The 21,854-nt window shown below is 49.5% G+C and overlaps 1 protein-coding gene across 5 annotated transcripts in view; it reads left to right on the top strand.

Moving 5' to 3' along the window:
* Positions 1–21,854, top strand: part of SMARCA4 (SWI/SNF related BAF chromatin remodeling complex subunit ATPase 4) — a 778,095-nt gene that overhangs the window by 293,166 nt on the left and 463,075 nt on the right. For all 5 annotated transcript variants that reach the window (XM_078684950.1, XM_078684957.1, XM_078684972.1 and 2 more), the window contains exon 24: positions 5,274–5,440. In XM_078684950.1, coding sequence (XP_078541076.1) covers positions 5,274–5,440 — 167 coding nt within the window. The remainder of the gene's footprint in view (positions 1–5,273; positions 5,441–21,854) is intronic.

Genomic DNA, 21,854 nt, shown 5'->3' with positions numbered 1-21,854 from the left:
CCCCCCACTAGTGTCGGGTTGGTTAGGTAATGTGCCAATGCACCCGACAAGTGCTCAAAAAAGTGTGCTTTGTCGGTATTGGGTGCGTATACGCTACAAAGTGTGATCTCCTTCCCATGTAATCGTCCCTCCACTGCCACATATCTACCCTCAGGGTCCACAACATGTTGTATAGCCTGGAAAGGCACTCCTGCTCTCACCCAGATCAGTGCCCCCCTGGCATACGCTGAGTACGTTGTGCAAAAGACCTGGCCCCTCCACCTACGCTGCAGCGCCAGGCCCTCTGCCTTGGTAAGGTGAGTTTCCTGCAAAAAGGCTATTTGAACTCCCCTCCTGACCAAATAGGCGTTGACTTTGTGTCGTCTTGTCATTGAATGTAAGCCGCGAACATTCCAGGAAATGCAGACCAATTCAGGTAACGTCCCCATTGCTCTCGAGATTCCCATCCTGACTATTTCCAAGCAACTGCCCGCACCAACTTGCCCTCTTATCTCAACAACTTCCCCAACTAGCATCTCCCTCCACCCCCCCAGAACAGGACCTAATAACGAACTATCAGCCCCCATCCAAACCATAGAAACCAGAACATCAACTATGTCCCGCAGTAGTCACTGCGGTTCTGGCTTAAGGGCAAGTGGGGGGTGATCCTGGTCCGACAGGCAGCTACGCCAGCCCGCAGCCCCCATGCGCCATGATCCCTTATCAAAAGGTCTCAGCCTCTGGACCCATTTGTGTAAAGGCATAAGTTCACTATTGTACTGGCCCCAGTTAATTTCAACGTTTCAACATCAATTATAGTCTTTCCCGCCCTAAGCATCCAATACACCATCAGCAGTCCCCGGAGTGACCTTCGGGCTTGCACACTGTCCGTTTCTGACATCTCAGTTTCCGAGCAGGTTTTATGCCCCTCCGATTCAGTTCCAGGTATTGACTGAGTAAGCTGCTCTCCTGAGAGCGCCAGCACCGCTTGCAGGGCCGCCTGCCGTTCCTCATCCGTTTGCGATGGTGACGGTTTCTTCGACCCCTGTCGTTTCCGCCGGAGTCGCTGTGATTTACGCACTTGCGGAGCCCTCTGTGGAATGGACTCCCAGTCCCCCCTGCAGTCCTTGCCCGCTCTATAGGTTTCTAGCCATGTCCATGCTTCATCAGGGGTATGAAAGAACTGCGTGGCTCCATCCAATATGACCCTCAGTTTGGCTGGAAAGAGCAAGGAGTACTGGATCTCGAACGTGTAGTCCTGGAAGATGTTCACTTTGCTGTTACCCACCGGATAAGGCCCGATGTCCGTGCCCTGTGGAGTAGCAAATCCCTGTCCTTGTAATGAAGCAGCTTTGCCACTACTGGTCTTGGCGGGCGGCCCGGTGGTGGAGGACGCGCTGGGACTCTGTGTGCTAGCTCGAGCATGAAGAACGTGGACAGGCCCTCCGGGGCCACCACAGACTTCAACCAGGTTTCCAGATAGCCGATCATATCTTCCCCCTCTTCTTTTTCCGGAAGGCCCACCACGCGTATATTATTGCGCCTATTTCTGCTCTCGGAATCCTCGGCTCTCTTTTCCAGGGTTTTTATACGTTCCAGGGCGTCCGCCATTTTGCTCTTGAGGATCGCCTGGGCCGGAGTTAGCTCCTGGAGCGTGTCTTCGGCTGTTTTCACTCTATCCGCTAACTTAGAATGATCCGCTCGCAGTAGGCCCAACCCTGTCGCCACCTGATCAATGTCTTGTTGTAGGGCTTCTCGAGATGCCGCTATGGCCTCCAAAATTCGGTCCAGCTTGTGTTGCAGATCAGCTGTCCCCTGCTTCGTCTGGTCAGAAGTTTCAGCGTCTGCCCCCCTCAGTTTTCCCCTTGGGTTTACCCATAGTCATGCAAGCTGTATCTTAGGTTTAGGCAGAGGTATGGGACCGTAGTTAATTCGCAGCTGACCGTGTGGTGCCTCGTCGATGAAGTGCTAAGCGTGCAGCTGGACCAATACTGCCCCCACACCTTCCAACCTGGCGAGCCCTTGCGCAGTTCAAAGTTCTCTTGCTTGCGTGGTCCCAGCACCAGCTACCAGACCCATAAAATCAACGTTGGTTTCAGCAGTCTATAGGCCTCACCTGTCCTTACGCCAGCTCCTCCGGTTTACACATAGTCTACCTACTCGCTCGTCGGCAGGTCCGGTCCAGGGCCAAGGCAATCACACTGGCCTCTCCTGCCTCTAGTAAGTGCCTGGCAGCTTTTACGCACTATCCTCCCTGTACTCGGTCCCTAAGGAGATTCGTCTCAGGCGGTCTCCGCAGCAGCTAAAATGTATCACGCTGTCACCCCTTCATAATTGCCCTTGTCTCTGGTGATCGCAAGTGTTCCCACTGGTCCCGCAGGGTCCACGCTCATCTCCGTTGATCCTGCTATCCCCCCGCGCCGACCAGCCACCTCCAATGCCGCCACCAAAAGTCAGATCTCGTCTGGTCGCTGCCGAGGTTTGTGCCGCTCACTGCCGCGGCTTGTTGCACATCCCGCACCACCCCAGGCTTGCAGGACACAGTTCGCCCGTGTCCACCTCCGCAGATCGGTGTCCCCGGTCTACTGCGCCCCACTTACCCGGGTGACTGTCTGTAGGCCAGCTCCGCACGGTCCTCCTCCACACCTCGGTCGCGGCTTCTCCACTCGTCCCGGTCCTCGTTGGCGGGGCACAACCGGATTGCAGCTCCGATCTCAGCGCCCCTTGTTCTTGGCGCCACGAGCCGCGGCCACCAGTCAGTAAGGCTGACCTCCCTCCGCTCTCGTCCTTGCAAGTAGTGGCCGTACGTGGCCAGCCGCAGGCGCCACACACGCCAACAGCCCACGCCCTGGATCAGCTGCTCAGGGCCCACTCCTCTGTCTGGCCTCTATCCTTACTGGGCCGCCATTTTGTCGCCGCAGCGCCAAGTCATTCACCGCTGCCACAACTCGCGGCGGCTCCGCACACCTCCCAGTTGCCGGGTCACCTCTATTGCTCTCCCCTCCTGAAGGCACCAGCGTTCGCTGCCCTGGGATTCTCCTCGCGGCTGCAGTCCAGCCACGCATCCAGCAGCGTCATCGGGAGCTCGGGATAGCCGCCATCTTAGATCCCACTCCTCCGGTGTTCGGCTCGGCGTAGTGGACCTCTCAGGAGTCAGGGAGGGTTACTAGTGTCGCGTAAATCTGCCGCTTCTCTTCCCGTACCCTTCCAATAGCTTTCCGGGCCGAAATTGCGGGTCCAAAGCTTAGTTAATCAGGATAAATCAGGGATCTGGCGCGGAGCCCCGAGCTCACGCCGCCTCTCCCATCGGCGCTCAAGCCACGCCCCCCCCTATAGTAACAGGATTGTCATGAGGACAAATCCTCAATTCATATCAAAGGTGGTATCAAAATTCAACATAAATCAGAGTATACAAATACAAAGTTTCTTTCAAAATCTAGCGAAAAAGCTTTGCACACAGTTGATGCAAGAAGAGCGTTCATGTACTACTTTGAAAGAACTAATAAATACAGGAAAACAAAACATATATTTGTATCCTTTGCAAACAGTTTTCTGGGAAGACCAGTATCCAAAAATACTATTGCTAGATGGCTAGCGCAAGCCATACAATTATGCCACAGCCAAGCAGAACAAACCTTACAAGGTGCCCTGTGAGCACATTCAACAACAAAGAAAGGAGAAACTATTGCATTTCTAGCTAACACTTCAATTCAAGACATCTGCATGGCTGCAACATGGTCTTCAGTGCACATATTCCCAAAGCATTACTGTGTGGACATTCAAATGATAAAGAAAAGCACAAGTAGGACAAAAGGTCTTACAACATTTATTCACAAACCAAAGTTCATCTTCGACCCAGCCACCACAAGACTAGCAAACGGCTGCCAAGTCTGCACAGCATGTGAATCCAGAAAAGATTCACGCTGCAAAACAAATAGTTTCTTACCTGTTGGTGTAGTTTTGCAGCTTGAAGAATTTTCTGGATTCACTAGCGAACCCACCCTCCTCAGCCAAGGAAGATAACAATAGGAGGAGAGAAGAGAGAAAAAAAAAAGAATCCAAAGATGGCGACCAAAGGTGGGAGCTTCTGGAGGAAGCCCCTTGACGTTACAGAAGGACACCAAATGGTGGTATGTCAACTCCCACCCCCCCCCGAAAAACAAGTAAAGAAACACTACAATTCCGGACCCACCCACTAGATGGCGGAATAATGCACAGCATGTGAATCCAGAAAATTCTTCAAGCTGCAAAACTACACCGACAGATAAGAAACTATTTGTTTTCCTCCATAGGATAATATTGCCGGTCCAGAAAATTCACTAAGCATCCATTTCTGAAAACTGTAATAATTAATAACTCAAAGTACTTACCCGATTCCGATGATCTTGGTATCTAAATTTATATAAAGTTACTCGTTATTTTTATAAATTAGTGTCTGGTTTTTTAAAGGGTGTCTCACTTACTACCTTTGGTTGTGCAATAAATGCTTAGCACTTCCCTCTGATATTCCTAACCGCTCTTCCGCACTACCACAAGAGAGAGCATTTGGGGTGTAATTTGGGCGTCTATAGTTCCTTTGGGGTTTGCCTGGGCTCTCTGCACAGTGTACCTCATTTTGGTGCACTATAGAGAGAGCCAGCTTCCTACAGTGCCCAAATGCAGTACATGATTTTAGCCTAGGATAACATTACAGCACCCAGAAATTGCACTAAGTGTTGACTTTGGAAAACTGTAAAGATTCATAACCTCGAAAAGTACTTATCTGATTCTGATGATCTTGGTATCTAAATTCATTCAAAAGTACTTATTTTTATAAATTGGGGTCGAATTTTTGAGTGTGTCTCACTTACTGCCTTTGTGTGTGCAATAAATGCTTAGCACTACCATCTGATAGGCTAACTGCTCGCCCACACTACCACAAAAGTGAGCATTTGGGTTATCATTTGTGCCCTTTTAAGCCAAAAAGGGTTTGCCTGGACTTATTACACAGTGTACCTCTTTTTGGTCCAGTTTATAAAGAGCCATCTTTCTACTGGCTGTTTAGCTGTTTTGGGGTATGGACGATAAAAAATGCTTTGGGATTTCTTGTGATTTTTTTTAATAGTGTTCCACATACTCAAGCTGTCAGCATTGGTTTGTGGTTAGAAATAAACCAATATTGTAGCCGGAGCTAGTGTAAGTGCTATAATGCACATTAAGATCTCGTGTTGGTTTGAGTTGAATTTGTCTGTCACCAGTTGTGTTGTTGTTTGTATTGTGCATAACAGTGTCTTTTATGTCCTCTATGTATTTAGATTAGACCTCTACAGAGCCTCTGGGAAGTTTGAAGTCCTGGACCGGATTTTACCCAAGTTACGCTCCACAAACCACAAGGTCCTCCTCTTTTGTCAGATGACGTCTCTTATGACCATCATGGAAGATTACTTTGCGTTCCGCGGTTTCAAATACCTCAGACTAGATGGTGGGTATCATTGGGAGACCAATATCAGCTGCTTGTTGACCTGTTTCTGTGGCAGTCATAAATGGGTGCGTGGTTTGTGGAAGATTTGGGTGTACTAGGTGTTGGCTTTCATGGACAACCTCTACCAGAATCTATGCCCAGGAAGGGAAATTTGGATTTATTTTATTTTTTATTGATCATGAAGGGATGTTACTATCAAACTAAAGTTCTGCCTAAGTATTTTATGTTGGAACATCCTCCTATTTTTCAGTCCATTTCAAACAAGTTCTAGAAAACATGACAGACACACCTTCTCGTCTTACTTACCACTCTTTGGCGAATGCATTTGTCCATTGGAACTTAGTACGAGTTTTGGTGTTGACAACAATAATTTAAGTAACATTTTGGGGGTTCTGTGTTGTTAGAATGTTCATGTTCTCACACATATGGGTGTCCTACACCTTTATGGTTCTTCCAGAGCACACACCCGAGTACCAAGTACATATGCAATGGTGCATGCCCTTTTTTTTAATCCCTTTTTAGGTCTCGAGAGGCATGGGCTTGAGCAGCAAAGCTGCTGGCCACGCCTCTTCGAGAGATATTTTGTAAAAAGGGTACTGTCAGCCCCGCCCCTTTTCAATTGGGTAGAGTCAGCGTTCATGGTAAACGCTGGCGTCCCAGAGGGGTTTTGGGTGCCACCCTGTCCGTTTTTTGGACATCCCCTCCGGACACCGTGTCCTGCTTTGCGCCCGGGCGTCGTGAATACCTTTCTTATCAGCTTGTCTGATGAGGCTGCCCTGGGAAGGTTCAGGGAGAGTTCAGCAAGCTGAAGCTCAGATCACGCGCCTCTGTGTATCAGGGAGAGAAAGGCAAGCAGTCTCGCTTTCCTCCGAGCCACTGCGGTGAGCTCACAGCCTGCCCCTCCTCCTCCCCCGCCCACCCAAGCTCTGCTGCCTCCCGGGCTCGGACAGGGCTCGGACAGGGGGCAGACAGCAGAGAATTAGGCATTTGTTGCAGTTTTATATAGTGCAATCTTGTTGCTTAACAGTTGGCCTTTTAAACACCCTCTCTCCTTGCAGTTTCTCTCGAATTGTTGGGATGCCATTGCAATGCGTAAGACTTTTATCCACAGACTCCTTATTTTTAGGTCTCGGCTAGAAGCGAGCGAAGCTCGCTCTCGCCAAAGACCTATAGTTAGCGTGTCAGCTTTCTAGGAGGACAGCACTGGCCGCGCGCGGCGATTTGTTAAGGTCACGCGCACGAGAACGCGCTCGCGGCCAGGTGCTGTCCTCCTCGAAAGCTGCCTCCCTTCCCCGTGCAGGGCGGGCCGCCGCGCTGCCTGCGGCGACCCGGAAGCATTGCCGGCCAAACCGGAAGTCGGAGCCAGATTACCCTGCGCTGCAGTCCGACACAGACTGGGGCTTCACACCGCCCTCAGAGTCTCTGAGGCTGACAGGCAAGGCGAGGATGAGGTGCTGCTGCCGCCACTTTTCTCTGCCATGGGGGAAAATGTCCGTTCCATGCTGCCCAGGGGTGTCGGGTGTGCCGCCGACAGTACGGGCGGCTGGACATGGCACTACCTGGGCCAGGTCAGCTCCCGTCCAGGAGCTAAGGTGTTGGACTCCTGTCCCTCCTTCACCTCCAGACTCCTCAGCGGGCTGTGCAGGCAGTATAAATGCAAGAGGTCATAGTTAATATTACATGCTAAGCTGGCTGTGTGGAAACATGAGTTCCCTCTAGCAGCAAGGCTGGGCTTTCCCTGGTCGGTGATGGCTCGGTTCTGAGGCATGGTGCTGTGAACACATGGAAGCTATGGCTGCGGAGGAAGTTCTGTACGGTTAATTGACTCCCCGTAGAAACATGTAGCACAGGGCAGGGACTCTAAAAAAAAAACGGATCGTCTCTGGACATTCTCCTGTCAATGAGGTTTCCGAAAGCCAGGCCGTAAGTAGCTGCCTGATAGTTTTTCTCTCTATGCATGTTTTAAGCACAGCCATGTGCACCAGCTTAGCACGGATATACCAGGATGTATTTCTGCATTTTATAGATATGTTAGTGAATGGGCTGGTACAATGATTGTAACCATACTGCCTCTGGAATGGCACCGCTATTGTTGTCTGTGATGTGCACTAATGGGTGTCTCGGTCACTTGTATGTATAAACATAGACTGGTGTTTATTGCTTGTATGTATGATGCGTGTTCTGGGTTAGAGCCACATTCGAATCACAGGAACAGCACCACTAGGTGAGTGCAGAGTAGTGAGTAGTGAGTGCAGAGTAGTGAGTGCAGAGTAGTGAGTAGTGAGTGCAGAGTGAGTGTGCAGAGTGAGTGTGCAGAGTGCAGAGTGCGAGTGCAAAGTGCAGAGTGTGAAGTGTGTGTGTGTAGGATGAGCAGTGTGTGAGCGTGCAGGGTTTACAGTCTGTGAGCGTGTAGGGTGAGCAGTCTGTGAGCGTGTAGGGTGAGCAGTGTGTGAGCGTGCAGGGTGAACAATGTGTGAGCGTGCAGGGTGAACAGTTTGTGAGTGTGCAAGGTGAACAGTTTGTGAGTGTGCAGGGTGAACAGTTTGTGAGTGTGCAGGCTGAACAATTCCAATCCAAACCACATTACACACCACATGCATACACTCCATAATACATGGCTAAAAGACATTGCCATTTACAATGCCATTAGCTCTAACTCAAATAAATCCGAGACCTATTGCATTTCCAATGCTTGTTAAGGACTTGCCTGCGTGGGCTTTACACGGACACTCTCTGAAGCATTTCCACTACCCGGCCCCGCTTACAGTGCAGTGTCAAACGGTACAACTCACACGTTTACATATGCCCAGACTCACTGACAGACAACGGTGAAGCAAACAAACACAAATGCACGCAAACACGAGCAATAAACCAGAACAATAGTGAATATGCGCTGAGACGCTATGTGACTGACCGATTACTCTGAGTCCATAACAGTGTCATTCGTGCCAGCAACACAGCACAGCATTACACAACGTAGGAACGGATGTGGCCTAACGGCCAGAGCTGCCGTATTTGACGCTGATGAGTGTAGAGCCAGGTTGGAGTCTGGGGTCAGTTCAATATCCTGTGATTCTGGGCAAATCGCCCAGTCTCCACATGCCTTCGGGTCAAGATTGTGCCATATATAAAAAGAAAACTACACACAGACATGCAGTCATTTCATCGTTTGATTGTGTTTGTTAGAATGCTGGCTACCATTTTCTTTGTAGACCTTTATGACAGCATGTTCTAGGGTGATATTAAAAAATGTTAACACGGTACAACATGTAATGCGTCGGATTGATATGTTCGCAATTAATACCCGATTGACAGCGAGCAGTTTAAAAAGATTTACGTTTCCTTATTACTCTGCTTCTCTTCGGTCAATAAAAACAAGTTGAAGAAATTCACACACACGTCTTGCGGGAAATGCAGCCGGCTGCGCTACCTGTAAACAGCACTGAAGCTTTCAATTTCAATATTAATCCCAAATATCGTGACGTGTCCCCATCCACCCGAGGCAAGTGCCTGTTCCTTAGCGGCAAATGCCCCCCCTCACTCCACCGCTCGCCACTTGAGATGCGTTCAAGCATAGAGTTAGTGGGGCCGCATGGCTCCAGATTCTCAGAGGTGTGTGATCAAGATTTACGGTGAGGACAGTGTCTGTGGGAAAGATATTGGAAAGGCCGAGCATCCATTGCGATATTAACATATACAACAATCTATGGAGCAGTGGCATCAGAAATGCCCCCCCCCCGCCCTATGTCTAGTTTAATAAAGCGTGGTCTTTAGATATACTCAAAGACACACAGTCAAACAGGGATACAGAAACAGGAATGCTTACTCACATGCATAACAATCTGAAAACCCAGTGCAACCCATGCTTTACTGCTGACGTGATTACGCATTACCAACAACCTGTATAAGGGTCTTAATGAGTCAATGGGCCCCCCATTAAAAAAAGAAACAGCCTTTGGCGGGCACAGGGAATACTGGCACTGAGGCACAGCGGTTCGAAAAAAACAATCAAGTTAGTGATTGTTGTTAAACAAGAACTGTAGCCAAGAACAAGCTGTATTACAAGTAGCTAAACTGGCTCAGTGGGTTGAGCTCCCAAAGCACAGATTTTCTTGAGCAAGATGCCGGATGTTTCATTCAGACAAGGCCACCTCGACCTGTAATCCTTCCAGGGTCGAGAACACTCGTACCGCGGAGTTAAGTAACAACACGAAATACTGAAGCTTCAAGAGCCAATCTGCACCATGTGAATAATCACTATTACTATACACAATGCATCACAAGGACGAATACAAAGGAATAATAACCCATGATTATTTAAAAGTACATTTCACTCTTTAGCTTTTGTGTGAAGGTGTACACATTCATGACTTATGCTCTAAAAACACACTCAGAAAATAAGATATTAAAAAAAAAGAGTCTGGGATCTCATTTGGGACTGGGACTTGGGAGTGCTCCTTGAGTCAAACCTACAGCCTGGGGAGTTGTGTAGGAGTGGAGCGCCTCAATGGCGTGATGCTGTCAGCAGCCATTGCTTTGTGCTAAAATTAAACACGGCTGCAACAAGACCCCATGGGTGGTTGAATCGTGAAAGTGACTGCCATGTTGCCTCGTCCATGGGAAAGAGCCGCAATGGTGCGCAGCATTATGAAACAAGAAAAAAGCACTATATGGAGAGCATCAAGAGTCGAAGGGAGGAAGGAATATCACCTCAATCATTTGAGGAGCAGTGGATAGGCACTGATTCAGTGGAATCAATCTGTGCTTGGTCTGTACTCCACAGCAAGCACCGGAAGTGACGTTTTGGCTGGACTGTCCAATTAGAGACGCTGCAAAGAAGAGAAGTGCACAAATAGTAAGCAATGGGCGGGCTCCAAGACCTTTTTTGTAAACAATAGTGTCTTGCAAGCGAGACACGTGCTAGCACATGTTTCAGAGGTTCAACCCTAAAAACGAGCATTTGCGGAGCTAGAACAAATCCAGAAAAGAGATGAAATGGGCCTAAGCCTGAGTGAAAAAGGAACAGTGTTAGGGCTGGACCAAAAACACATCGACAGAACTGGAAAAATAGTCAGAAAGGTGCCCAAATGGACACGATAAGTGCCAGAGTTACTTGTGTTGTTACAGAATATGTTTAATTTACAGTCTGTGAACACTATTTTCTTAAACTAATTTCTCCTATTGCACGCACAGCATGCTTTCCTGCAATGGTGCCCACTTTTCTACTCTCTGAGTATTACTTAATTCTTTTGTAATGTTTACACTTGTTAATACTGCCTGTTTATTGGTGGCGCCCCATTAGTGCCAGTTTAAAGTCCAAATACAGCAAACAAGCAACAGAAAGGTGACCAGTCAACCTTTGCAATGGGCCTTCTACTGCACAGCAACATGTGTTTCTGCGTTTTTAGTGGCTTTTTAATTTCTGTGTGGGACAGCAGTGAGATGACGGATCACAATCATCATTTTGCAGGGACCTTCACACTAGTTTGGGGGCATGCTTGGCATAAATCAGGGATAATTGATAAAATAATGCTCAATTAGAACCCTGTATTTGTTTAGGTTGAGGCTACCGTCGCACTGCGTAAGCAGTGGGCGGAGCCGAAATTTTATGTGTGTAGTATGGGGGCCTGAACACGCCCCTCTTCTCCATTGGTTGGCCTCGTAAATGCTGGCCAGCCATTGGAGGAGAGGAGCGTCACTCAGTTCAGGGCCCGCCTTGATGCGATTCGGGGGCGTTCGTGTGTTTTTTTAAGTCCCGCCCCTTTTAGCATCATGGCATTCTGTGCCCTCACACCGGGTGACAGCAGCTCTCTCTGCCCAGGGCCCCCTCCTCCTCTGTAGACCTCCCCCCTCCCAGCTTGTTTTCAAAATGAGACTTCCATCTTGTAAAGGTGTTGTAGTGAGTGACATAAACGGCCCATTAGGATAAAACAAACGCCTTATACACCGTGCTGAAATAAAATAGTCTCTAGCCAAGAAGTATAAAATGCCGCCTACAACGATTCTACCGACGAACAATTTGCACCAAATATTTAAAAATGTGATCGATTTCATAGAACATTCAGGAAATGTACAGTAGTGCATAATACCTTTTTTCCTATAATATAAAAAGTTTGTTTGTAAAAATATATTTGAAAACGGAAGTTGCACACTGGACATATGCGTCTGCAAGGGTGACAGCCCTACCAAGCCCTAATAGAGCTGTTCACAGTACGTCAATTCAAAGTAAGAGGCATTCTTAATTTCGTCGCGTGATCTGTGTTATTACGCGTACACCATTGGGTGATTCCAGATTACAACAGGCACAATTCAGAGACGTTACAGTAATGTTTACATGCTAACCCCATCTTTTTTCCACCGCCCACTCGACAGGTCCTGGCAGGTACATCGAGTTATCACATCTATGGGCGCATCAAGGGTATCGGAAGAATGGGTTGGGCAAGTGAGCAAAGTTAGACTGAGGGAGCCACGCTCAGCCGGCGCCGTGGAAGAGACTTCTTCGGGCTGGACAGGTTCGCTGCACGACCTGTACGTATGCAGCTTTGCGGGCAACTGTTGGGGTGAGAGGATCTTCCGCAGGACATGCTATGGGAAGGGGAGTGTGGCAAGCGTAGGAGGTGGTTAGTTAAATCTTCGTAGATTTGTGGACAACATACACAACTAAGTGGTACATGAATGGGGATATTTATTGTTACTATGAACTATGTGATACAAGAGGGTGTAATACACGGGTGATGGAATCGCTAGGTATGTTTAGATGCATTCCATTTAAGGGGGGTCGTGTGGGCGGGGTACGGTCATAGTGTTGATCAGAGTAGTCCTCCGTGCACTTTTCCTGTCGAACATTTTACTCAGTGGGCAAGAGGAGTTCAAATTGATTATTGCCTTATCAGGTGAGTTTAAGGGTGGTGCTCGATCAGTGAAAGGGCCGATAATGCTCGACATTATTGGACTGAAGACTCCTGCAGTCGAGCACAGTATCCCGGGAGGCACAGTCTGCAGGCGGCCCCTGCCACTCAGCAGGTTTCTGGCACTTTTTCAGACACAGAGTCCTAGGGCAACCCCCCCCCCCCCCCCTCTTCCCACTGCCAACTAAGAAACCAGGTTAAGGGATTCCCAGAGTTTCAATGTCCGCTTGAAAAGCACTTACCTGCACAGGGGGCGGGGTTTGCAATACTGGTGGACACAGTGTGTCACAGTCCCTGCCCGATGCAAGGAAGAAAAGACACACCTCCCCGGCCACTCTGTGAACTGTTGCATGCAAAAAATATCAGGGATCTGTGGGCCACTCATGCCTCTGGGCCCCGGTGCCACTGCACCCGCTGCACCAATGGAAGCTCCGCCCCTGATGTGGTGGCTTCGGGTAAGGGCGGCCTGGTCTCTATTACTCAGCCCGAGCTCCTCGGTGACTCTCGTGACCTGGCGGACATAGATTGGCACCCGCCTGGGGTGAGTGGTCCCGTCTGCCGCCGTCTTGTAATGATGCACCGGGGGTCGCTGTTCCCCTCCTGATGAGCATCGAGGGAGCCAGGTCAGACTGACCGCTAAGAGCGGCCCAGAGTCCGTGAATCACACTCTGCAATTCAGGAGCAAGGACTTTTCTTTCTGGTAACGGACCCTAGAGTGGCAGCCAGGGAGATCCCAGAGACCCCGCCCCGTCTCCCACCCCCTCAAATACCGGTCATCGGCGCAGTGTTTACATCTTGCAAGTACAAGGTTCACGCAGAGCCGCCCGTCAGCTCTGTGCTGTGAGCACATCCCCATCCATATATAAGGGATCCCAGCGCACCCTCTGCTGCTGGTGTGATCTCGGATCCTGGGAGCATGTCCCCAGGGGGCCCTCGAGTCTCAGTCGCTTTGTGTGATTCTTGGCACCGAGGGGCCCTATTTACAATTAACGATGGGGCACGTGGAGCCATCATAATGATTAGGTGTCCTGCGCACATTGCACTGAGAGAGGGCACGTATTCACTCAGACCTACCTGAGCCCATCACAGAGCGCCTCCTTCACCTTTGACACCTATTGTGATTTGTGACACAAAGTAAGTGCTCTCCATAGTGCCAGGCATAAATAGCTTCACTAGTTGACTCATTCTGGGCTATGCAGAGTTCAGTTTTCAGTGCTTCACGCGTCATTAGTTAGATGACACTCGTGCACCACCTGGGGAGGGGTGGGTGGTTTCACAAAGACAGATGTGTAGGGTCGGAAACAAAAAACTCTGCATGCTGAAAGATGTGCAGACCTGCCTGAATTCCCAACTATACTGTTGTCTAATGATGATTTGTGGTTTCATAAGCAAACATGGATCGCGCGTGAGTACTATGAGATAGTCCTGTCTCGAGGATTGCCCTGTTGTTGGAGCCGGAGAGGCGCCCTGAGCATTATTCTCTTAGTGGAAGGCTAGCACCTTCCCCAAGCAGCACACGCATTCTATGTGGTGAATAACATGTGAATTCCATGTGGTCCTTTTTAGGTTTCGCCTGGCATTTACAATGCCAATAGCTCTAACTTTTTCAAAGGTGAAACTGTTGCATTGTAAATGCTTGTTTTAAATATGCCTATGGTACCCTGTTAATTAATAGTAATTATTTTTGGGTATACCTGGAGTCATTTTTAAGACTCTTTTAACATTATCCAGAAAGATACCTTATATAACAACTCCCATTCGTGGTTTAGTCCACCCTGGTGGTACTACCGTACCAGGGAGTGTCTAGGTGCCGATAATGAAGCATGCCACTATTTAGTGGGTGAGGCAACTACTCCAAAATCTTTGGATTTCCCAGTAGGACCCCAAAGCGTTTTCCCTCTTTTCTTCTTTGTTCACCTGGTTGCCCTTTTGTGTATGGGGGCAAGGGATCACAGTTCGAGAGTATTGGGCACAGGGTTGTCGCCCCAGCGTTGTGTAGCCCACTTTTAGTGGCCTAGAGTTTGGAGGTGTGGGCCAGGGCAGGTTCCCAGTGGTTCAGAGGTAGAGGATCTGTCCTCGGGTATGCAGGTGATGTCACATGTGTGGTCTCTGTAGAATGGAAGTAATTTCTGCCTGAATGCTATGAGATACTTCAGAGAACAACATGTAACATTGCTGTAAATACAGAGTGTTGATATTCTTAGACAGATGCCAAGTGTTAAGACAGGTGAGATGGGTTGGGCAACAGGGCTGGCATGTGATATACAATTATGCTTTTATGCTTAAATAGTTAAAGGCTTTTGTTATGTTTATGATGTATTACAAACATGTCTATGTATCTATCATTGATTCGTTTGAGTTGGAAGGGTGGGACACACACTTGGGGTCTGCCCAGCCTATGACAGCTCTGGTATTAGTTATTCAGTGGCGTGTCCCAGAAAGCACAAACGAAAGTGGAAGTGAATTAATGATTCCGGTGGCATTTTCACTTTGGCTGGAAATAGAATTAGCTGCATAGACAGTATGTGGTTAATAGTCCAAAGTTCAAATTCCTATGCTGGGTACAGAGCTCAGATGCATGTGAGGTAGCTGCTCAAAATAGTTTAGTCGCAGTAGTTGGATGCAGTGTTGTTGTGACTATAGTTGTTAGGAATTATGTCACTTAAATTGTGTTGAATTCACGTGCCATAAGACTGCAGAAATACTGCTCTTTTTTACCCTCGAGAATACCTGTTAAGAATAAATTACAAGTAAGAGCAATACACCAGTCTTTGTGTTTTGTATAATGTGTACTCGTTTTTAGGTCTTGCAGACCTGCGTTGCAGCGCATGCGCACTGCTCGCTCTGTGAGGCTTCTTGTGATCGATTTACTTTCAGAAGTGGAGTGTAGGGGCCGCCTCTTGTTTCAATTGGCTTGCTGCATTCACGTTGTAAGTGAAGCTTTTTAGATCCTCTTGGTTACCACCCTGTCCAGTTTTAGCCCCGTCCACCAGGACTGGATATTTTACTGGCGGAGTGTCACTCTCTCCTTCATTACTCCTTGTAGGCACTTTGTTTTTTTATTACGGAGAAAGTGCGATGTAAACAAGCGTCTGCTGTGTTACTTTATACCTTATGGGTGGCGTTCTTCTTTCTATGACCCGATATTATAGGCATTTGATAGAATTCCGCCCCTTGCCTTTCTGTTCAAGTAAGCAGCTTCCACCAAGTCAGAAACACTGGAAAAACATGAAAACGTCCAACATTCTAGGTATCCTGGAAGGTGATTCTGACTCTAGGGCTGTACTTTTGGTCACCAAGATATCATCACATCCACGCAGCAGCAGGTATATGTAGAAATACCAGCAGCAGTGGCCCCGCTTCCCTTGCTCTGGGCCGTGCCTCTTGTTTATTATTCTGCCGGTGGAGGCACAAGTGAGTCAGAGGAGCGGCCACAGTTCTGGAAGGAATCAGTCCTGGGAGCCGGGCCATATCTGCGAGCGCCGAGGCACAGGCGTCAGTCCCTCGGCATCACCAGTCGCCCTCATACACCCTCCAGGCTCAAGCTGACATACACGGAACAGACCATTAGGGGTCATAGTCATGACACAGACACTTGGACGCTGTGGCTCGGGTGTATACACATGCGCCACAAACTGAATGCGACCCCAGTGTGCACGCCACCGGCATGCGCACACTCCGGCACCTACAGCAAATGCACGGACACGCCCAAAAAGCCACCCGGGAACATCAGCAGATTAGAGCCACAATCTCACTGAAGAAAAACGCCACAGGGCAATCCGTTCAGCCCATCCTTTCCAGGTCCTTACACTTAAACTCTACCTGGCCTCCGGTGTCACTCTTTCCTGCTGAGCTACAGCATGCATCGACTTACATATACAGCGTGGCACGATAATGCAGTCAGAATGAGCACACGCTCTTTTTATAAAATGATCCACTCAAAAAATAGCAGATACGGAATCGCGCACATATCTATGTGGACTGAAATATACTGACACACACACACCTTGGCATAAAGCGCCCTAACCCGGCATCAAGCGCTCACTGGGGCAGCGCCATAATGGTAGTGACTGGCCACCTGACTATCCTGCTGTGCTGGATCAGGCTTTGCGGTGCCATGACCCAGAAATCTCTGTTTTGCAATGCCTGTCTCTTGCTGTGCTATTGCTCGAAATGACAATCTTGTTGCTTTTAGTTTCTCTGTGGCATGTAGTGTCTATCACCTTTATACTTACCACACCATGATTCGAGCCAGGTCGTTTTTTGCAGTTTTATTTAGCGCAAACTCGACCCGAGGTATTGGAGCGCTTTACATGACCATCTGACAGTGTTTACTCTTTTTTTGCAGCGTGAATCTTTCTGGATTCACTATGCTGTGCATTATTCCGCAGTCTTGTGGTTGGGTCCGGAATCGTAGTCATTTCTTTCTTTCTTTTTTTTTTTTTTGTAGCCCAGGTGGGCGTCGGCGTCTCACCTCTTGGTGTATTTCCGGTGACGTCGGCACGCTTCCTGCGGAAGCTCCCACTCTTGGGCGCCATCTTCAGATTCTTTTTCCGCGGTTGGGTATGGATCGTTCCCGAAAGGGCTCCAGACATTTTTGGAGAAAGAAGAAGAAAAATACGCATTTTTGGACGAAAAGGATATTTTAAAGGACTACAGGAGACTACATCATCGAAGAGGACGACGAAGGAGAAGATCATCTTCTAGAACTTCGACGTTCATCGGAGAATGCACGCTCAGGGGGCCCCCTGAACGCATGAGACGGACAACACTCCTTTCAAATTCTGCCCTAACTGCCACCACAAGTATGCGCAGAAGGACCAGCACCCGGTTTGCAACCTTTGCCTACCGGTCGACCACGAGAGCAGGGACTGCAACGCCTGCTCCGTTTTCACGCCGGAGACTCTTCGAGTTAGAGTGAGACAGAGGATAGCCAATGCCAGAATGCAGTGCAAAGGCCAGCCACCGTCCCTTCGAGACCTCTGAGAAGGAGTACCCGGCGCCGAGAGCTGGTGAACAGCAAAAGACGTCGAAAAACGTCCCCGAAAAGGAGCGTTCCACACCGAGGGAGAAAGACCCGAAGACCTCTTCGGCCCCGGCAAAGGACCCGAAAGCCAGCTCGGCACCGAAACCTTCGACGCCGAAGATCGGCTCGGCGCAGAGCTAACCGCCAAAAAGACCGGCCGAACCATTCGACGCAGAACACACGGCCGAAATGGAGAAAAAGAAGAAACGGCTCGAGGCGGAGATGGAAAACATCCTGCAGCGAAAGAAAGAATTAGACGCCAGGATGAAAGACTTCATGATCCCGACGAAACCTAAGTCACAGGTAGTCAAAATAATGGAGGAGGAGGACTACGACGTCGAAGGACAGTCGGGGAGCGTCAAGGCATTCGACGAACAAGAAGATGAGGAGGCCTCCTACTACGATTATGAAGGGGACGATGACCGCAGGACGCTCCTCGGGTCTGCATCCTCGTAGTCTCAGGAGATAGATTGGCAAGACGTCGACACCGAGAGCCCCGAGGAGAACGTCGACACATATCCCTTGAGGTACTCGTCGCCGGATGACATTGGGGTCTACAACACAGTCATCAGGAATGCCGCTGCAGTTTTCAAAGTAAAACTCGACGAAGAGAAGCAGAAGGCAGACTTCCTTCTAGAGACACTGCTTCCCACTCAAACAAGGAGCCAGTACCTGCCCATGCTCAAGAGCTTCATGGCTCAGGGGAAGGAGGCTTTCAAGGAGACTGCAACCTGCAAAGCAGTCACTCCCAGGACGGAGAAAAAGTATAAGCATTCCTCCAAAGACCCACCCTACATTCAGGGCACGGTCTCGGCAGACTCCATCATCGCAGCCACGGCAAGGAAGAGGGCCAATGTGCCTTCTACTTCTGAGCCACCTCCAGACAAGGAAAGCAAGAGGATGGACCTTGTGGGGAGAAGAATTGAGCGGAATGCCGCAATGCACTGGTGCATGGCACATTCCAACGCGCTGCTCAACAGACACATGTACCAGATCATGGATGAGCTGGGCCAGTTAGTGAAGAACATGCCTCAAGAATTCAAGCAAAGAGCTGAACACCTGGTCGAGGAGGGGAAGAATGTGGCAAATTCTTGCCTCAAAGCTGCCCTGGATGGAGCAGACACCTCCAGCAGAGTCATGATGATGGGCATCACGGAAAGGAGACAAGCCTGGCTCAAGATTTCAGGCTTCAAGCCGAAAGTGCAACACAGCATCCTGAACACCCCGTTCAACGGAGAAACGTTGTTCGGGGCCCCAGTTGATGAGAAGCTCAGCCAACTGAAGAAGGATAACGAGACTGCAAGATCCATGGGGGCATTGCAGTTCAGAGGCACACTGTCACGAAGACCTAACGGGAGGGGAGGAAACCAGGCAGGAACAACACACCAGGCGTTACAACAAACCCACCAGGCAGACACCCAGACACAGCAGGGTCAACAAAAGCAGTCCTGGCAGTACCAGCCAAAAGGCCAGCCCTTTCGCGGGAGAGGAAATGGACGTGGACACAATAAGAGAGGGGGACAACAACCCACCTCTAAGTGACTTAAGCAAGCTCCATGTGCCCACCCAAGCAAAAACTCCCAGGGTGGAGCACAAAAAAAACCAGACAGGAGTTACACAAACTAAACACCTGCGAGCATGTAAGACCAGTGGGAGGAAGACTAAAGCATTTCTTCCAGGAGTGGAAGAGAATTACTTCAGACAAATGGGTTCTCAACATCATACAGTTCGGGTACTGCATAGAGTTGGAAGGGAAACCAACAAACAGAAAACCGAAAAGAAGACCACTAGCAAAGAAAGAGGTAGAGCGCCTTCAAGAAGAAGCAAGAGAGCTCCTGCAGAAGCAGGCCATAGAACCAGTGCCTTACAGAGAAAGGAACAGGGGCGTGTACTCAACGTACTTCCTGGTACCAAAGGTAGACGAAACGATGAGACCCATCCTGAACCTAAGATTCTTGAACAAATTCATAAGAACGCAAAAGTTCAAAATGACCTTCCTGCAAGAGGTACTTCCTCAATTGCAAGGCGGGGACTTCATGGTCACCATAGACCTCAAGGATGCCTACCTGCACATCCCAATGAACAGAGGGCACAAGCATTTGCTCAGATTCACCATCGGAGAAGACCACTACCAGTTCATAACCCTGGCGTTCAGCCTCAAATTGGCACCAAGGGTCTTCACAAAGTGCCTCGCAACAGTCGCGAAATTGCAAACAAAACAGGTGATGGACCGAATGTGGATCAATGTCACACATTCATCCCAGTCCAAAGATCTGGGCCCAAATCCATCGTTTTTTTGCACTCCACACCACCCTGGGTTAGACAATGGCGATATGCAAATCAGCTCTGACCCTGTGCCCCATGGGAACAGTCCAGTCCGAACTACAAAAGCCATGTCCTTCCCAGAACGGAATCAAGCATCCGAGGACCGGACCGGTTTCGAGGTAACACCTCTCATCAGCCCGGCTAGCTTGACTCCAGTGGTGTGGAGTGCCTGGGACCCACGTCTGAGCATCCCCAGCGCACTTAGGGCGAAATTGCAAACAAAACAGGTGATGGACCGAATGTGGATCAATGTCACACATTCATCCCAGTCCAAAGATCTGGGCCCAAATCCATCGTTTTTTTGCACTCCACACCACCCTGGGTTAGACAATGGCGATATGCAAATCAGCTCTGACCCTGTGCCCCATGGGAACAGTCCAGTCCGAACTACAAAAGCCATGTCCTTCCCAGAACGGAATCAAGCATCCGAGGACCGGACCGGTTTCGAGGTAACACCTCTCATCAGCCCGGCTAGCTTGACTCCAGTGGTGTGGAGTGCCTGGGACCCACGTCTGAGCATCCCCAGCGCACTTAGGGCGAAATTGCAAACAAAACAGGTGATGGACCGAATGTGGATCAATGTCTCACACATTCATCCCAGTCCGAAGATCTGGGCCCAAATCCATCGTTTTTTTGCACTCCACACCACCCTGGGTTAGACAATGGCGATATGCAAATCAGCTCTGACCCTGTGCCCCATGGGAACAGTCCAGTCCGAACTACAAAAGCCATGTCCTTCCCAGAACGGAATCAAGCATCCGAGGACCGGACCGGTTTCGAGGTAACACCTCTCATCAGCCCGGCTAGCTTGACTCCAGTGGTGTGGAGTGCCTGGGACCCACGTCTGAGCATCCCCAGCGCACTTAGGGCGAAATTGCAAACAAAACAGGTGATGGACCGAATGTGGATCAATGTCACACATTCATCCCAGTCCGAAGATCTGGGCCTAAATCCATCGTTTTTTTGCACTCCACACCACCCTGGGTTAGACAATGGCGATATGCAAATCAGCTCTGACCCTGTGCCCCATGGGAACAGTCCAGTCCGAACTACAAAAGCCATGTCCTTCCCAGAACGGAATCAAGCATCCGAGGACCGGACCGGTTTCGAGGTAACACCTCTCATCAGCCCGGCTAGCTTGACTCCAGTGGTGTGGAGTGCCTGGGACCCACGTCTGAGCATCCCCAGCGCACTTAGGGCGAAATTGCAAACAAAACAGGTGATGGACCGAATGTGGATGTGGAATGTCACACATTCATCCCAGTCCTGGGGATGCTCAGACGTGAGTCCCAGGCACTCCACACCACTGGAATCAGCTCTGATTTGCATATCGCCATTGTCTAACCCAGGGTGGTGTGGAGTGGAAAAACGATGGATTTGGGCCCAGATCTTTGGACTGGGGTGAATGTGTGACATTGATCCACATTCTGTCCATCATTGTTGTGTTTGCAGTTACCGCTCTAAGTGTACTGGGGATGCTCAGACGTGAGTCCCAGGCACTCCACACCACTGGAATCAAGCTAGCCGGGCTGAAGAGAGGTGTTACCTCGAAACCGGGCCGGTCCTCGGATGCTTGTTTCCGTTCTGGGAAGGACATGGCTTTTGTAGTTCGGACTGGACTGTTCCCATGGGGCACAGGGTCAGCTCTGATTTGCATATCGCCATTGTCTAACCCAGGGTGGTGTGGAGTGGAAAAACGATGGATTTGGGCCCAGATCTTTGGACTGGGGTGAATGTGTGACATTGATCCACATTCTGTCCATCATGGTTGTGTTTGCAGTTATCGCAACAGTCGCAGCACACCTACGAAGGGAAGGAATACACATATACCCTTACCTGGACGACTGGCTAATAAAAGTAAGCTCATACGAAACGTGCAAGCAGCACGCACAGAGAGTGACGAGCACGCTGATGAACCTGGGTTTCTCCATCCACTGGAGGAAATCCTCACTGGAACCAGAACAAGTAAAAATCTTCCTGGGAGCACAGATCGACACCTTACAGAGCAAGGTGGTCCCCAGCGAGAAGAGATCGTGAGCGCTGGTGAAGGAGACGCAGCTCTACCGGAAGGGGCAAGCTCGGACAGTGAGAACAGCGAGCAAGATCATGGGCATGATGGCATCATGCATACACCTAGTGCCAAATGTACGGCTAC

This window comes from Lissotriton helveticus, chromosome 1_1 (genome assembly GCF_964261635.1).
Source record: "Lissotriton helveticus chromosome 1_1, aLisHel1.1, whole genome shotgun sequence".
Classification (NCBI taxonomy): Eukaryota; Metazoa; Chordata; class Amphibia; order Caudata; family Salamandridae; genus Lissotriton; species Lissotriton helveticus.
The sequence above is the reverse complement of the archived record's forward strand: the minus strand, read 5'-3'. Positions and strand labels throughout refer to the sequence as shown.